Source organism: Lutjanus erythropterus, chromosome 7 (assembly GCF_056507025.1).
Source record: "Lutjanus erythropterus isolate fLutEry1 chromosome 7, fLutEry1.hap2, whole genome shotgun sequence".
Classification (NCBI taxonomy): Eukaryota; Metazoa; Chordata; class Actinopteri; order Lutjaniformes; family Lutjanidae; genus Lutjanus; species Lutjanus erythropterus.
This window is the reverse complement of record NC_139323.1, coordinates 17,926,885-17,944,306: the sequence shown is the minus strand read 5'-3', so window position 1 is coordinate 17,944,306 and position 17,422 is coordinate 17,926,885. Positions and strand designations below refer to the sequence as shown.

General features: G+C 39.2%; 1 protein-coding gene across 3 annotated transcripts; it reads right to left on the bottom strand.

The window, feature by feature from the left end:
* Positions 1-5,394: 5,394 nt before the first annotated feature.
* acot11b (acyl-CoA thioesterase 11b) lies at positions 5,395-17,160 on the bottom strand. 3 transcript variants are annotated; one of them, XM_084722998.1, is made up of 16 exons: positions 16,991-17,160; positions 14,930-15,128; positions 13,502-13,571; positions 13,070-13,130; positions 12,877-12,978; positions 12,659-12,794; positions 12,401-12,554; positions 11,297-11,416; positions 11,016-11,154; positions 10,809-10,864; positions 9,660-9,726; positions 9,477-9,560; positions 8,199-8,332; positions 6,781-6,912; positions 6,481-6,607; positions 5,395-6,345 (listed from the first exon to the last, which is right to left on the bottom strand). In XM_084722998.1, the coding sequence occupies exons 2-16, from the start codon at positions 15,117-15,119 to the stop codon at positions 6,187-6,189; spliced, it is 1,731 nt and encodes a 576-aa protein (XP_084579124.1). In that variant the 5' UTR covers positions 15,120-15,128; positions 16,991-17,160; the 3' UTR covers positions 5,395-6,186. The 3 variants fall into 3 exon arrangements, with proteins under 3 accessions (XP_084579124.1, XP_084579125.1, XP_084579126.1); XM_084722999.1 differs by lacking the exon at positions 6,481-6,607; XM_084723000.1 differs by lacking the exons at positions 10,809-10,864; positions 11,016-11,154.
* Positions 17,161-17,422: the final 262 nt, after the last annotated feature.

The window sequence follows — 17,422 nt, the reverse complement described above, 5'->3', positions numbered from 1 at the left end:
AGAGCAACCACAGCCAGGATTTTAAGAATAAGATATGTCATCAGCAAAATTTGAGAGTTTGATTGATTTAAACTAAATGATTAACTCAGTATCTCTCTTGCTTTTAAATACAATAAAAAGCAACATGTTTTTAGAATATCAGACTACAGAAATATATTTGACAAAACCGCCTAAAATCAAATGAATGACTCCTTTCTGTCATTATTTATTTATTCATTTAAACATTTTAAACTTAGAATATTTATTTGTCTCTGACTACATTGTTTCATTTTTGTTTTCATTCCCTTTTTTAAATATGCATATGCTATTCTTCCTGCTATGTGTCATGTACATACTTGTGCTTGGCATAAGACTGGAAGAAAATATACAAAATAAAGCAAGCTACAGTATAGCTTTAAAGACTTTTTGCTTGTTAATAAAGTATAACGAAAAAAGAACAGTCATTCAGTTGATGGCATATAATAGCCATATAATTTTTTATCAAAAATAAAGTAAATCATTGCAAAAGTCTTTTTCTTTACAGTGTCACATTCTTTAACAAAAATGAGTGACTTCTCTTTCTTTCAAAATGAATCAGACAAGTTGGCACATTTTGCTAAACAGGAGTTGTAAGAATATATTTTATTGATGATGTTATAGTGGACTTCCTTGAAAGAAACATTTAACACAAAATTTGTTGTTTTCCCTACTTTAGTGATGTCACTGGAACTACAGGCAATTTCAGCAGATATCTAGTTTCCAGTTTCTAATTTTCTAGGGGGCATGCTAGACGAGTATTTTTGTCACCACTTTTGTCAACACTGTGTTTTGGCTGACAATGTAAAAGCCATAGGCTAGGGAGGTGATACACTGAAATATGAGTGTGGATCCTGACAGATGCGCTGCTGGCACAATACTTTCTGTGAATGTAATCTTCCCACATGATGGTCCAAAGAGCCTCCTGCACACTCTCAGGACATGTTGGTATTCAGGTAGAAAAATATTAAATCCTTTTAAATATAATTTAAGGGCTCTGCACCGCTGCACAGGTGTTTTCATTTTACTGGATGATTAGACCTCTGCTCAGGTTGAAAGTGTCCATGTATGATACAGCTCTATGGTACTGAGAGGAGGTCTAATCAGGCACAGTAAGTGAAAACATCTGCGTAGGGTTACAGTGGGTGTGTATGGCCTCTAATCTAAAGCATGAAATTTTATTCTTAGCCGTGGAAACAGTGGTTTGACAAAAGAAATTATGTGCACTTAGAATTGAGAATTTTTTTCAAGGCTGTTTTAAGGTGATCTATTTATTTGTATTTTTAATCTTATCTAATTTTGTGGGGGTTTTAACTAACTAGTCTAATTCAGATATGTTGAATGTCCAGAAAAACCCAGCCACAATAACAAGAACATAACCATGATGTTCTCAGTGGTGACTATAGCTCTTTAAACGTCTTCAAGTATGTTGTTTAACTTTACCATAGTCCAGTGCAAACCAACTATTCTTACCTCACAGACTTATAACCCAACAGATCGGGTCTAATGAGTCTAATTTATTTTTCCGATTATGGCTAATTGCCTGTTTGATACATCAACTGATGCACCGGTGACAGATGCAGTCATTACAGAGTGTGCTTTACTTCATTAATGCAGCCTATGAAATAAATAAATCTATAGTATTAGCTTTATTCATGTGCAAACTGTCACATCACGTCACCATAGCAACAGATGCTCGACAACATGTAAAGACTTGGCTGCACGTTTATTTGCATGACATTCAATTGCATATTGTTACAAAATGTATTTTCTTTCAAATTAACCACATTCCTGGTGCTGTGTTTTAAGATGCCCATTTAAGATGACACATTTGTAGACAGTTGTGGAAGAATTCAGACGGTGTGAACTATTTTGTATATATGTATAACTTTTAGGGTCTGTCTGTCTTAAGTGACTGGACATTACATCACAAATGTTTTTCAGTATGTGACATACTTTTTATTGTAATCAGCTGTGGACTTTAACAAGGAATGTAAAAGTCAAAGAAAAGGGATTAAAGAAACAGATGCAAACAGTTTCTCGACTTACTGCTTTAAGTATTAATTTTAATACCTGCTGAGGTTTTTTTGGTTCACTGCTTTTTTGTAAGAGGTCGTATGAGACTCCCTGAAGAGTGGTAGTGCCAGGAATAATAAAATAAAATACAAGAGGAGGAAGATTTTTTTTTTAATTTTCGAGAATAAAGCTAAATGTAAGAAATAACATCAAAATTTTGGGGAATAAAGCCAAAATGTTGAGAATGTTTCAGTGTTACTTTTTTCTAATACCTAGCACTGAGAATAAAGTCAGCATGTTTATTCTCGTCATTATGACTTCTCAACATTTCAACTTTATTCTCAAAATGCAGAAAAAGAAAATCTTCCTCCTCTCCTCTCATCCTCATTTTTTCTCATGCCTAGCACTATTACTGCACGTTCAACTTTATTCTCTACATTTTGACTTTATTACTGACATTTCAACTTAATTCTCATCCTGTGCATTATCACACATCTCATGGACATGTGATGGCCGTGACCCTGTCACTGGATGCTGACCGATCAACAAGGGTCTTAAATGTCACATGTTTTGTACACCGCAGGAAGGAGGTCAATGTCACTACCTGTCTCCACTAGGTGGCATTACATAGCAGGCACTTATTATTTGCTGATTGGATCATTTATGCTCAAATTACAGCAACTTCCTGTTTCATGGCGAGACATCAAAACTTGACGCCCTGCCACGATGGCTAAATCTTTTAATAACTTTTGATCACGAACCACTCTCGATGGCACACTCCAATTTTGAAGTCAATCTAATTAATTCTGTAGGAGGAGCTTGTTACAGGATAACCCGTGGAAAATATCGACCACTTAATTCTAAATGGCCGACCTCTTGTTGGATTTTGGCTACGGCTCAAAGAGACTCTTTTTTTTGTCTGGACATGATACATGTGCCAACTGATTAGGAAAAAATGTACTAGCATGGCTTCTTTGTTGAAATTTTGGCAGGCCAGTATTGAGCCATTTTGCCACACTTATGCACAAGACCCATAAAATACAGATTTTTTCACCACAACTCACACGTGTTCCAAGTTTCATATGCAGCATGTAAAGAACCTCAAAAAAAGAGAGATAATACTTCCTTCAATAAGGTCCTCGCACCAGTTGGTGCTTGGGCCCTAATACATTTTCCCCTTATGTCTGGCCCTAAAATCCTCTGTGTTCCTGTATTGATATGATGAGCCTTAGAGTTATTTACTGAAGCTCTCAGAGCTCTGTCAACAAGGTTTCCTCCTACATGGCAGCAAACAGGTTGCAGACACACTATGACCAGGAGTTGTTGAACCAGTCTATGGAGCAAAAGTGTTCAGAATCACGTGGACAATTCACCTGGCAGAGGCGTAAAGCGGCAGAACAGGCAGGTGCAGGATGCAAAACAGAAGAGAAGGAAGAAGGATAGGGAGTGGGCACTGACTGAGGCCTTTCACAAGAATAGCACACAGACACTGTTCAGTGACCCACAGAGTGGTGTGAACTGGCAGCGAGCGTGAAACTGCAGGCCAAGACACATAATACACTCATCCAGGGATGCTCAGCACTAATTTATTTCACAGGATTACTGACTACCTTTTGTGTAATAGTAATTCATTGTTTCACACTGTACTGACTATCACATATTACATTTTTTATTATAGATGCATTCACTTGGGCTCTTACTCTCCCTGGTTTTGGGTTCGGGAAGCAACGCGAGCAAAACAGGATGATCATGGAACAAACACAATACCTGGAAAGCCAGCAGAGCTACCACCTCCTTTAAACCCCAGTAAGAGCAGAGGCTTTCTGTTTCATTTCCATCGTACTCCTCTGCAGGCCGGTGCACCTATCACAACACTCAGATCACAAGTTACAGTGTGATACAACTGCAAGCTGTTTTTTTTCTTCATAAAAAACGGTTAAGGAATGCTAGGAATGCAGGGGTGAGGGAGGTGAACGCCAACACAACAGCTAAAATGAGCATAATCCACGGGTCTATTGTGTTTATTGTTTCAGTTCAATCAAGAAAACAGCTCATCGTGTGAGATACTTGGCCATTGAAAGTCAATGTATTATACAATCAGTGCAAGAGGTGTCCTCTAAAACTAGACATCTCAAAATAAAACAGCAGAATAACACACTAAAAATACAAATCAGCTTAATTACATTTTAAATATTAATCAAATAGTTTAAAAACTTTATTTAGGAGGTAGAAAATCTATATCAAAAGAGGCTGATTCAAACACCTCAGGTTTATCCTCTCGTTAGTTTCTGAAAAGACTGGCAATACTGTTAAAAACATTGCTGTCTCAACAAAACATAGTGCTGAGACTGTGTTAAATACTTAAACCTATGTACCAAAATATGATTCAGTGATCTATAAATTAGTGTAGCACAGAAAGTTTTTCACAATATAGCTTAAGAAGCTTAAAATCAGAAACATTTTGCACTCTTGCTTCATATCTGTTAATCTTGCTGAAAACATGCAGCAAGTTCTTACAAACACTTTTACGGTGTATTTCTTTATCCTTTTCTCTTTCATTTTCAGAATGAACAAAGAAATACAGTGAGAACTGAAGTTTAAATGGTAAATTAGATATTTTTTAACCTAGACCATATCTTCCCGTTTTTGTGTTTAAGTGACTTATTGGGATATCAGTTTTTGAAATTGGTCCAGTATAGATGAGAGCAGCTATGTGTCATGTCTTGAAAACAACCACACCCTACTTTGGATGAAAACAAACACTGTAGAAGTGGCCAGTCAGTACGTGTGTCTGTGGCAAACAGGTTAGTTAATAATGTCACTGACTAACTGACATGTGGGCCAATTTTGTCAATAGATCAAAGTGAACAAGAGAAGAGTCTTAGTGATGGCGTAACTAAAGATTTTACTGTGAAAAAATATGTCACTACCATAAAACACCCACTTTTGGAACAGAGCTTGGTTCAACAGTACCAAAACTACAAAATAAAGTGTCTTAATGATATAAAAAGTGATAGATGTCTGAAATACGTTTCCTGACGAATGAGGGAGTTGTATGTCAGGTTCCTCCACTTTGATGGAGGCAGACTGTCAGGACGCCTATTTGTTTATTGTAATAAAACTGATTGCTGATGACAGACGGCAGAATATATTCACGCAACTGGCCAGAGGATTTGTGCTGTTAAAAGCTAAACAGTGAAACTTTTTTTTCATTTTAAATGTCTGAAACGGGCCAAGATGCCAGAATTTGTACTGCCGTAAGTCAAATTAGAGTGGCTGTTTTCACCCAAAAAGGGGTGGCAGCATGTTGCAGGACCAAAGCACTCAGACAGGCTGCTCTCATCTGTTGAATGAGACTACTGCAGATGGCTGAAGCAAAACTGAGCTACAACCTAATCCTACCAGGCCACAGCTCACATCATGGTAAGTTCACTAAAAGTGCTTGTTTTTGCCACTGGCTAGGCTCATTGTGGTGTCTGATCATGAAAAAGATCACGACAGGAAGAGACATTTTTTTTTATTGTATTCTATTGTGTGATTTTGGTGTTTTAATATTGCCTGGGTCCACACATTCAAATCTGCCCACTCCACCAAGTTGACCGTTGACAATTCAGCCAGGTATCAGGCTACTTTTAAAGCGTTAAAAACTGACTGAGGCAGTGGAAGATCAGAAAGGTAAATAACTGTTTTTGTTGATGGAGTCAAGTCACTTTGAACGGATCATTTCCATAATGTTGTCAGACACTTATAATAACAATCTGAACCTGTCAAAATTACTTTCTTATCAATGGAATCTGGTAGCTTTGAACAGAGTGATATAACAGCTGTTTCTGGTTAAACAATGCAGTGCAGTTTCCCAAAGGGAGCTCTGTTTCGCTTCTGCCAGCTGCAGCGGTCATCCTCAGTACTGGACCAGTTGAATAAATTGTTGTCCCCATTAGTCACATAGACACAAAGATGGGGGTCCAGTATCCCCGTTATCCTTTAAAGACTTGGGAGGAAAAAAACTACAAATCCACTGCAAAGACATAATGTCTGGGTGCGACACTTACATCCAACTATTGCACCTCCACAACAGAGGTGAACTGGGATGAACAGAGATGATCCTCATTCCTAGTGCTTCTGCTCCTCTTGACCATGGCAGCAGTGTGTGTGTCACAGTGCAGAGGGCGGCTGAGCAGCCAGGCTGTCCTTGTTGGCCTCCAGGAAGTGGCTACAGGCAGAAAACGCACTGTAAAAGCTGGAGGAGAGGCCAGCGATGTCTGTGGAGATGTAGGGGAGGACACCCGGCGTGGCCTGGTTGTAGTAGGTGATCTGAAACAAAACACATCAGGTCAGATGTGGTGCGGTAAATTTCTGCATCTTGTTATTACTTTGCTTTAGTTGTGAAGTGTTGAGGTGCAGCAATGTGCGCATAGCGTGCGTGCGTGTCCTTCTCATTTGGCCAACCTTGGTGACAGCACTGGACACTTCCCAGATTGTGAAGCCAGCACAGAGCACCTCTCCCCTGGTGTAGTCCTCAGTGGGAGGGTGAGTGGGCAAAGTGACAGAACGCAGAGCGATCAGATATGGGTCCCTGAGAGGGACAAAAGAGGATAGTATCATCAGACTTTATGAAAGAGCAAGCGTGAGGCAGTAATGCAATAACATAACTGGCTGCATAAAAACATGATATAAGGTGGAATAGGAAATCAAGCAAAATGTGAAATGACATGAGCAAGATGTTTATTATGTAGTATGTTACAACACCTGGCATCACATGGCTTCCTCCTAGATGCCAGCAGGATAAAGTCCTTGCCTTTGTCTCCTTTACTGACAGACGGTGTAGCGACACGATAAAGAGTGTCTTCTTCATCTGCTTGGGTGATCACCTCACACTCCCTGCAAATAAAACAGAAACAGAAAACAATGCCATGAAGTCTTTAGGAACACACTGATTGACAAAGTCATGAAAACATGGAATCATAGAATTAAGAACCTGTAGCGGCAGTTTGCTGACTTTTTTTTCATTTATTTTTTAGTATTGTGGATGCACAAACTGCTTTTATTTTTTTTTACACTTTCATCATAACAAATTGCACATTTGCACACACTGCTCATTCATTCACCCATTCATCCTCCTGCAACACAAGCCTGGACCTTAAAGCAAGTCAATTCAGTAAGTAAGTGGCATACAGACAGTAAACTGTGGATATTATTTGGAAGTGCATTGACTCCAGTACATCCATAAGTTGTCCATTAAGCTCAGGCTTCCATAATCTACAATACTTTTCAGGTAAATTGTAGAGATCATGGTATTTAATGTTTGCAAACTTCCAAGCTTCACATAATAATTGACAAGGGGAGCCGCACTTCATGAACAAATGATGTGATGCAGCCAACTAGATGAACAATGCAAATGAGTTGCGAGTATTGAAAAATCTTATCTTTTGTATTCTGTTTAGAATTTCAAATTACACTCAGGTTTTAATCATCTTTTTGAAACCTGTGCAGTATCTCTGACACAATATAGTGCTTTAATGGTACAAATGGAGAAATTCATAGGCCATTTCAAGTCTGGCTACAGACTACAGGCCATTTCAAAATTGAGAAAAAATTGCAATTGAGATCACGGATGGTGACTATGATTAAATAGATTGCGATATTATTTTTTGTCCAGGTCATCCACCCCCTGGTTGCTGTAATAATATAATACAACTGAGGAATTTATGGGATAAAGCTAGTGATGTTTTACATTTCTCCTGTTGTCAACAAATACGATAAAATAAAAAAAATAAAAACAAACAAGAACAAGAACAAGAACAAGAACAAGAACCAGCAACACCTGTGTGCCATAGACCTCCTGGAAATAGCCTTGTACGAAACACTTTCTTTGCTCCGGTTTGAGTAATAGCTGCTATAACCTACAGTGCCCTGCTGAAACTGAATTTCTGTGACCTATTTTCAAAGATTCACATCTTCTGAAGAAACAGATGGGCTGAGTGCCACAGACAGAAGACAGAAGTCAAATATTGAGAGACAGACAAAAACATACAGTGGTTTAGTGATTTGCTGACAATAAGAAAAATATAGAATAACATCTGAATTATCCCTGACGCTTACTCTGCTGACTGTACGTTGCTGTGCGCCAGATGACGCTTGAAGCCAAAAATGTATATGTTACTGACTCATAGTGCCGGTCCCACTCCTTCCTCCGCCTCAGGTCCGACAGGAGGTGGAACGTCTGCTCAGCCGGTACGCTGACGTGCATCTCCACCTTAAAACACAGCATGTGGTTTTCCTCCAGTGTGTACAGCCTGACCTAAGAATGGAGCAAATACACAAAGGTGGGCTTGAAATGTATAAACAGGATTTGTTCCAGTCTGTTGGATATAGTCAGATCTTGTAAGTTTAAAGAGATAGTTTGCATTATTTGAGGTGGGGTTGTATGACGCACTTATCCACAGTCAGCGTATTAACTACAGTTGATGGAAGTTGGCATGATCCCAGTTAGGAGGAGCAGAGAGGAGCACCAGCAAGGAAGTCAGACTGTTGCTGTTAAAAACGTTTCCACATAAAAGAAAAAAAAAAAATCATTTCACATATACCCTATATTTAGAAAATTTTCACCACTTTATTTTGCTGTCATACAACTTTTTATGAAAGGGAACCACTGTTATATTAAACCAAATATCACTCTCTCCAAACAAACCAAACTTCATTGGCAAAATCCTTACTTTTACTTTGCAGAACATAGTGGTTTGTAGTCTACTGCTTGCCTCGATCTGTAAATTAGTTTGTTTTTGTGTTATTGTGTGACTTCAGTGTTTTAAGAGGATAGTTTGGATTCACTAAAGTCACACAATAACACAAAGAAACTAAAAGATCCCAGCAGCATCAAGTCCTGTGTACTGCAAGGTAAAAATACTGATTTTGCCTTTGGAGTTTGGTTTGGAGAGGGTGACATTTGGCAGCTGTTTCTCATCAGAAAAGACTATCTGACGACAAAGTAAAGAGGTGAATATATTCATAATATAATGTACACTTAAAATTACATTGTTGTTTTTTAGGTGGACCTTTTTTAAGTGGCTAAAATACATTTTGTTGCTGACTTGGTCCAATGCGGCTCAAGGCCTATCTTCCATGCTGATACTCCTCTCTGCCTCTACAAACTGGGGGTGTGCCAGCTGCTATCTATTGTAGGAAATACACTGACTATCAATAAGTACCTCATACAGCACAGCTAATAATCGAAGCTATTTTTCCAAATTTCAACTTTCCACAATTTTTTTAAATCTATTCTACATTATTTCATAATTTAATCAAAGCGATATGGGCGTCCCTCCAGGACAGCCGATGAAACTGTGCAGCTGGTCCAGAATAGAGGTCAGAAAGCACAGTGAAATCACTACAGCTGTAACTATTTAACAGGCTATATCCTGGATGACAATACAAACATTACTGACCTTGTTTTTCTCAGAAGTTAATACCCAGTTGTTCCTGGTATCCATTAGTTTCAGTGCTGATACATTATTGTAGCTCAGGTACATCTGAAAAACATGAGGGCTGTCTGAACTCTTGAACACAGTGGCAATATCTAATAAGCCTCGCTAAGCATGTGTGCTTCTGTTTGCCAGAGAATGCAATACCTGGTTACTTGGGTCCCAGGGTACAGACACAGGCACTTCAGTTTGCTTGCAGGAGATAATGTATTTCCTGTAAAACACGTAGGGCACAATGATTTACAGAAAGATCTGAGAAGGTGACCAATATGAACATTTTCTCTCTTCATAAGCCAACACATTTGGTTATCAAACAGTGGTGTGAAGATTATACAGAGGCTGGGTATTTTACTGTTGAACAATGAACTTATTATGCTTGACAGAGTCTGCACCAAAGTCTGCTCAGCTGTGATATGCTGCTCTGCCAAGTCATGTGCTGCTGCAGACTATCGTAAGCAATGGATTCTGTAGAGGAAACAATGATGACGTACAATGCTTTATAGAGGGTCATGTACCATAGCTGGGATGTTTTTTTCAATGTATTTGTTGGTTTTGTAATGGTTTCTGATGACTCATTTTGCATACAGCGTTTGTTTGTGGTGTATTATTATAATTTAAATATTATGTGTTGTGTTCAGGGGTGTTAACTAGATGGGAACTGGATGGGACTACTTCTTCACTGATAGTCAGTTTCACTCCTCTATAACTGCAAAAGAGCCACCTTAGATCAATATATAGTTCTTCTAATTTAAAGCTACTACAAGAAACTTTGATATTTTTTCATTTTTGAGGCCCTTCTGGACAAAAGTGGTAATGCTTCATCTTTAACATTAACAGCATAGCCTATGTATATGCAACAGTGGTGGGAGAAGTATTCAGATGTTGTGCTAAAGGGAAAGTACTACCGTCACACTGAAAATACTCCACTACAAGTAAAAGTCCTGCATTCAAACATTTACATAAGAAAAGTATGTAGCTATAGTCAGCAAAATGTTACTAAAGTATCAAAAGTAAAAGCTCTCATGCAGTAAAATGGTCTCTGTCAGTGTTTTCTATTATATATGATGTTTTTCAATTAATATTATTGCTGTATTAATGTGTATGTTGCATTTTACTGCAGAGCTCAAGTCATATTAAACGGAAATACTCAAAGTAAAGCTTGTACTTAAGGACAGTACTTAAGAAATGTATTTAGTTACATTCCACCACTAATCAGCAATAAACAATGTCAGTCCTCTGATATATCAGTAGGCTGCACAAAGAACAAAACCTGCTGGAATAAGGTCATGTACTAACCTATCAAGACGAATCTTCTTTCTGGCAATAGCTTCTTGATATCGTCGTTTTCCATCCTGTACAATATGAGAAAACCTAAAGCTGAAATCCTCCCAACGGGATGCTCAATTTGTGATCTTGGTACTGAAAATATGTTTTTATTGTTGCTCAATACTTTACTGTATATTATGGGTTCTCAGGCTGTGACAGGACACGTGGAAAACTCACCACAGGCTCAGGTCGTAACCGTGGCAACGTTCTTGGTTTCCTGTCACTGTCCAGCACCTCAAAGGTCATAAAAGCACTATTTATATGGCGCAGAGGTTCTCCACCCTGGTAGGCCTCAGCACACACGCCCACCTCCATGCTAGAGCACACCATGTATAGTAGAATAAACACACTTAGACTGTAAATGTTATAGCTATATTGCAAACATTTGTTGGATGAGCTGAGATTTATTTGCCCTGAGTAAGATAAGAATTATGTGTAATCATTATGTGTAAACTCACCTGTGCTTGAAGGCATTGTTAACAATGGCTTTCAGCACCAGTCGGTCACCAATATGAGATGGGCCACGAAAATGGAACATGTCTATGCTCCTCAGGGTTGGGTGAGCGTTACACAAGCGACTAGATCCGAGATAAAGTGAAAAAAAGGACAAGATGATTGTAGTTTGTCTTGTTTGTTGCTATTTTGAACCTTGGCCTCATTACAAGTGGCCTCTTAGCAAAGTATAATTTATTAAGAATTACTAGGAGTATGTTTGGTTCTTGAGACTTGAGTGTGTCGTATGAAATGATCGATGCTACTCTCATATCTGACAGTTCAATATGAAGCTACAGCCAGCAGCCAGTTATCTCAGCTTAGCATAAAGACTGGGGGGCTTTTATGCCTTTAATCATTTAGGACAGCTGAAGATATGACAGGAAAGCGGGAGAGACGGTGGGGGATTGACATGCAGCAAAGGGCTGTAGGTGGGAGTCGAACGTAAGGCCACTACAGTGGACTCACAGGCAGTGTACATAGGGCAAACGCTCTACCAACTTTCTACCAGCTGAGCTGCCATACATGCAAACACATACATGTAAAAAAAATATTACTAATGGTTTCATGGGATGTTTGTTTGGGACTATGTCTTGGCTGGGTGCAGTGACTTCCTACAGTCTCTCGTGGTTTAGAGGCAACCTCATAGAGAAGCCAAGACTTCCAGTCCAGAGTTTCAGTTGCAGTTTGGTTATAGGCACTAAAACAACTTGGTTATGGTTCAGAAAAAGTCATTGTTCGGGTCAAAATAATAAGTCAGTGTTGACTGGGTTTTGCATGGGACACAAACAGTGGCTTTCTGGCAGAAGCTCCTAAATGCAAAGTTTCTCCACCTGAGAGTGGCGTCAAAATATGAAAAAAACAACATGTACAAATCTCACAAGAGTTTCGCAAATCGAGGGTCCCATCTAGCCAGGACCCTTTATGTTAAGCGACTGCTGGCTGTAGCCTCAGATTTAATGGGCAGATATGGGAGTGATTTTGATCTTCTCATCTAACTCCGCAAGATAGCGAGTAAGTGTATTTCTCAAATGTCAGGTTAACTAGTTTAAGAAAAACTATGTTCACACCTTGCAGCAATTGTCGCCACATTCTCCATCCAAGCCATGATCTGTCCCCCAAAGGTGCTGACTTGGTGGTTGGCATGCGGCGGTAGCACCAGCTCCACACTCTCCACTCGCGTCCGCTCGGCTGGCATGGCATCCTGATACTCCTGGCATTCTCCTGGTGAGAGCGCAAAAACAACCAGCTTTGGTCAATCAGACTTCAAATGGTACTGGCACTGGGCCAGGTGCTGTATTATAAAGCTCTGCGTCTGCAGCCTGTACCCAGTTGAGCTGTGCTGCTGCTCAGTAGGTCTGTAATGATCTCAGCATGGATGAGCCTCATCCTCCTCCGCTCTGCTGCCAGGCTGTACTCCATCTGCTCCATTTGTGTGTGAGGAATCACCTGCTTTAGCTGTACCTGAACACACAAACCCAGGGGATGTTGAACCAGCTTTAGTAAAATGCCTTTGTGTGTGTGTGTTTTGTTTATCGTCCCCTACCTTCCCAGCTTCAGTTCGTCGGGCGACAAAGGTGGCAAAGGCATGGCAAACCTTCCACTGCCTGTCAGTGTAAAGATCCTCACAAGTCACCAATATTCCGACCTGAAATGAACACAATCACCACATTCATTTAATTAATTCTGAAACAACATGAATGTTCATAATGCTGAAATCAAAAACAACGTCCTCCCACCTCCATACTGGACGTGAAGGCTCTGTTGACCTTTGCTATGATGTTGACTACCTTTCCCACCCTGGAGCAGACAGACACAGATGCTTCTCTTTACTATCAACACGGAGCAGTGATTATAGTATAAACACAATCTGAACCTCTCTACTGTGAGACGTGATGTTCAGTTCTGTTACTGTCAAAATGAGTTTGATCATTGATGTCCATCTTTATCTGCCTTTAATTTAAATTACTTGAAAAGCAAAAGTATTAATTATTTTTTTCAGACTTTCTAGGAGCATTTCTTTTCCAGTTTTTGTGAGAGTTGACTGCAACTCAGCATTTTTGTCTGATCCTTTTTATTCTCCTCCATAGTCAGTGCATACAATATGGTTGGTCTCTGCTCCTCAGTTTGAGATACAGCTTGGTGCAGCGGCGTAAAGGTTAATACTTTACCCTATGGTGTGTTCAAAATGGATGTCGTCCACAGATGCAGTGATACAGGAACAACCTGCATGTCTCTCAGCTGGAAGAGGAGAGATTACACCAATATTTAAGTAGTGCAGCACAAAGTCACATCTGCAAGTCTGACAAAGTGTAAGCTTGTAAGATGTAAGTAGGCGCATCTATAAAGACGTACAGAATTAATGACTTCTGGTTCAAATTTTAATTAATCTAATTGGTCTACACGGCACCATAATATATTAGTGCATTAGTGCTATGTATTAAGTCCATGAGACAATATAAATTTGTCAACCATTAGAGATTTTTCTATACCATTTACATTGTAGTACCTATCTCTTTATTGTTTTTGGATTATCTAGGAAATGGTGCAGATAAATTCACAGGCAGGGCTGCTTTATGGCAATACTGGACTTTTCTATATTTTTTTCACATTAAAGCTGGGGTAAGCAGTTTATTTTTGACTGCATTGGGAAAGACTCCCATAATAACCTTTCAGTGACTTCTGCTCGTCCTCTTGACTCAGTTTTCAGGATTCAGAAAATCTACCCCGTGATGGGAGACTTTGGTCAATCACAGGTTGGTAAGACAGTTGATTTTTGAATACCATTCCCAGGTTGTGAGATACTGATGCTTTGGGTTGGTGGCTCACTTACTGTACTTTTATTGTGATGCACATTAAAAGTGGCTAAGACCAGACCTTCTCCAGAAAATACCATCATATTGTGATGTATCAGAAATATAAAATTTCATATAATGTGATTGAGGGTGTTATCCCAATCCAACCATGAAACATTATTTGTAAGTAGAGCTTGGATGTTCCTTCTTGACTTTGGAAAAGCACCAAACCAGCAAAATGTCATCTGTAACAAGGAAGCAGATGAGACTGTCATTGTTGATTATTTCTTTTTCAAAACACAATCAAAGGAGGTTAAGACCAGGAGGTTAAGTCGAGGCTGAACCCAGTACAAATTATGGAATAGTTTGACACCTATCATAACTTGACCAAAAAATACATCAAATGCTTCTGGTACAAGTGTTATATGGATGCATATTAATGAACATTTTACAATGAGTATGTTAAAGATACACACACCGATACACTGTTTTTTATATTGAAAAGCTTAGTATAAAAATGTCTCGCTACTTTTGAGACCTGGGTTGAAAATCTTGGCTGTGGAAATATCATTTCTGAATCATCAGGATTGAATTTATATTCTATGTCCACTACTTCCTACTAGAACACCTCAGTGGACATGATGGGATATTTTTGAATAACTAAACTGATGCATGCTCAGAGTTGCAGCTGCATAAGCATTTAAAGGCTTTATGGTCTCCTGTTGAGCAGTTATTATATCATGAGTTACATGCTGTCATGTAAAAACACTACAGAAATTTCATTTTTTTCTGATGTTTTCCTACCAGACAAGCAAGCTGTGGAATCCATCCACTTCAGCAGCTGTCCAGCACTCAGCTCTCCACAGTGGTTGGCATGGCATGGCAGCACAATCTGACTCATCTTCACCTCAGTGGGGTTTCTGTACCCTTCATCGCTTTCCTGAATGAAGAGAGGGTCCTGCACGGCGTCTGCATGTTTCCCCTCTGACGTCATAATTCACACCTACACAGACAGGAAACGCAAATGTGTTACAGCAGGACCACTTTAACCTGGACTAACCTACTGAAGGAAAAATAAATTAATTACAGTTACAGTCGTTGATCCAAATGTAAGCTCGGTGGTCGTCACATCAACAACAGTTAAAACATATGATTTAGAGTTGTTGTGACAGCAGAATTTTAAACTTTGACACAATACTAGCATAACTCTGATTCCACAAAAGCTGGGATGCTGTGTGAAATGTAATTAAAAACAGAAAACTATGATGTGCAAATTATTTTCAACTTATACGCAATTGAATACAGTATTTGATGTGTGCAACATGTTCCTAAAAAGTTGGGACAGAAGCATGTTTACCACGGTATTATATCACCTGTTCTTTTAAACAACACTCAATAAGTGTTTATGAACTAAGGGCACTAATTGTTGAAGTTATGAAAGTTAATCTCTTTTTCATTCTTACTTGATACACGACTTCAGGTGCTCAACAGTGCGGGATATCTGTTTGTTGTATTTTGCACTTCATAATGCACCACACATTTTCAAAGGCAGACAGATCTGGACTGTGGGAGTGCCAGTCTAGTACCTGAACTCTTTTACTATGAAGCCACGCTGTTGTAACACATGCAGAACATGTCTTTTCACTGTCTTACTGAAATAATCAGGGACGTCTCTGAAAAGGACGTCATTTGAAAGGTGGCATATGTTACTCCAAAACCTGTGTGTGCCTTTCAGCAGTTAGCCACAATGCTGCAGGCACTAACACACCTCCATACCATCGCAGATTCTGACTTTTGAAGAGAGACATAGACCAACCACCAAGCCCGGGCCATATTGTGAGTAAAAATTATGCACAAAAACAGCTGTTGCTTTTTCATGCATCACTGGACTAATTTGCCTTATCTTCAAGGGTCTTGACACAGTGGTGGAAATGCAGACAACAACAAACTGAAAGAAACTCTTAGTTATTTGAGAAATAGTTTCTGGCACTAAAGGTTCTGTATACTTTGGGTGGAAATGTGGCTGGACACTGAGAATGAAAAGGAGGAGTAGATGAGAATAAAGGAGAGGAGAGTAATGCCATCTCAAAAATTTTAGCAAGATGATTGAACTGTTTTTCAGAAATAACATATCAGATACAGATTATTGTTCAAAGTAGAGCAACTTATTTATATCTACATGTTAAAACATGTCTGTATTTAGGCATTAAGTCAGAAGGACAACTATCAAAACACAGACACTTACAATGTGTTAATATGACTTGATTTTTGTCCACAGTCTGAATACAGCACAGTCCGTCTGGACCTGTTCTGCAACATAAGGGGCTTTAAATAATCTGCAACTAAGTTTGTCTGAGGAATTGCTCATTGCAACATTTCTCCCCTCACTGAAGGATCAGGAAAAACCTGAAATGCCTCTTTATTTATAGAATTATTGCGCTGCTTCTCAACTATCAATGAATGCCATTTACATTTTTTAAATGACAGGCCGGCGCTTGTCTTGTTAGAGCAGTTTTAATCAAGCTGAGCCATTTCAAGGCACATACAGACTATTTTGAGACATGTACTAAATGGAGTATTCATGAAAAGTATTTGTTGGGACAGAAGTGTTTGCCTTTAACTTGTGCTCCAGTGGGGCTCAGTCAGTGGTCACCTGTCTTTCCTGTTATGATGACAGGAGCTACAGCAGTGACCTTTAAATTAACTTCAACAGAAATGCGACATTCACCACGAACTTCTGTTGCACAAGAATAGCGCTTAATAGCGAAATTAAAGCCACTATTTGCTCTGCAAAAACATTTCGTCACCGGTAAATACACCAGCGTACCATTTATACCGCAGACAAACAAAACAAAAATGGCTTACTCGGTTTAAAAGTTGCTGCTGCTGATGGTGAAGTCGAGATGAAGTCCTTCAATGAACGTCGGCTGAGAACATTAATAACACCGGCTGAGAAAGTGCAGCAGCCTGTCACCCGCCGTGCCTCTTATCATTTCACCCATTCCTCAACAACACAACTTCTTATTAAACACACACACGCAACTAGAGCTTTAACTAAAGAGTTTCACCACTGGAGGGAGAGAGAGAGAGGGGGGAGAGAGACCATGCCCTGTAGTAGCCTACTTACGTCCACATTTTTAAGGTGGAACTCGAGTGACCGCGTATCGAGAGGCACCAATACAATCAAGTCCGAAAAATATTTTCACATGCATTTTCACGTGTCTTGTTATTACACTTATTCAAATTAAACAAAGACACAAATTCTAGAAATTGTATGGATTAAGGCAAGGTAAGATA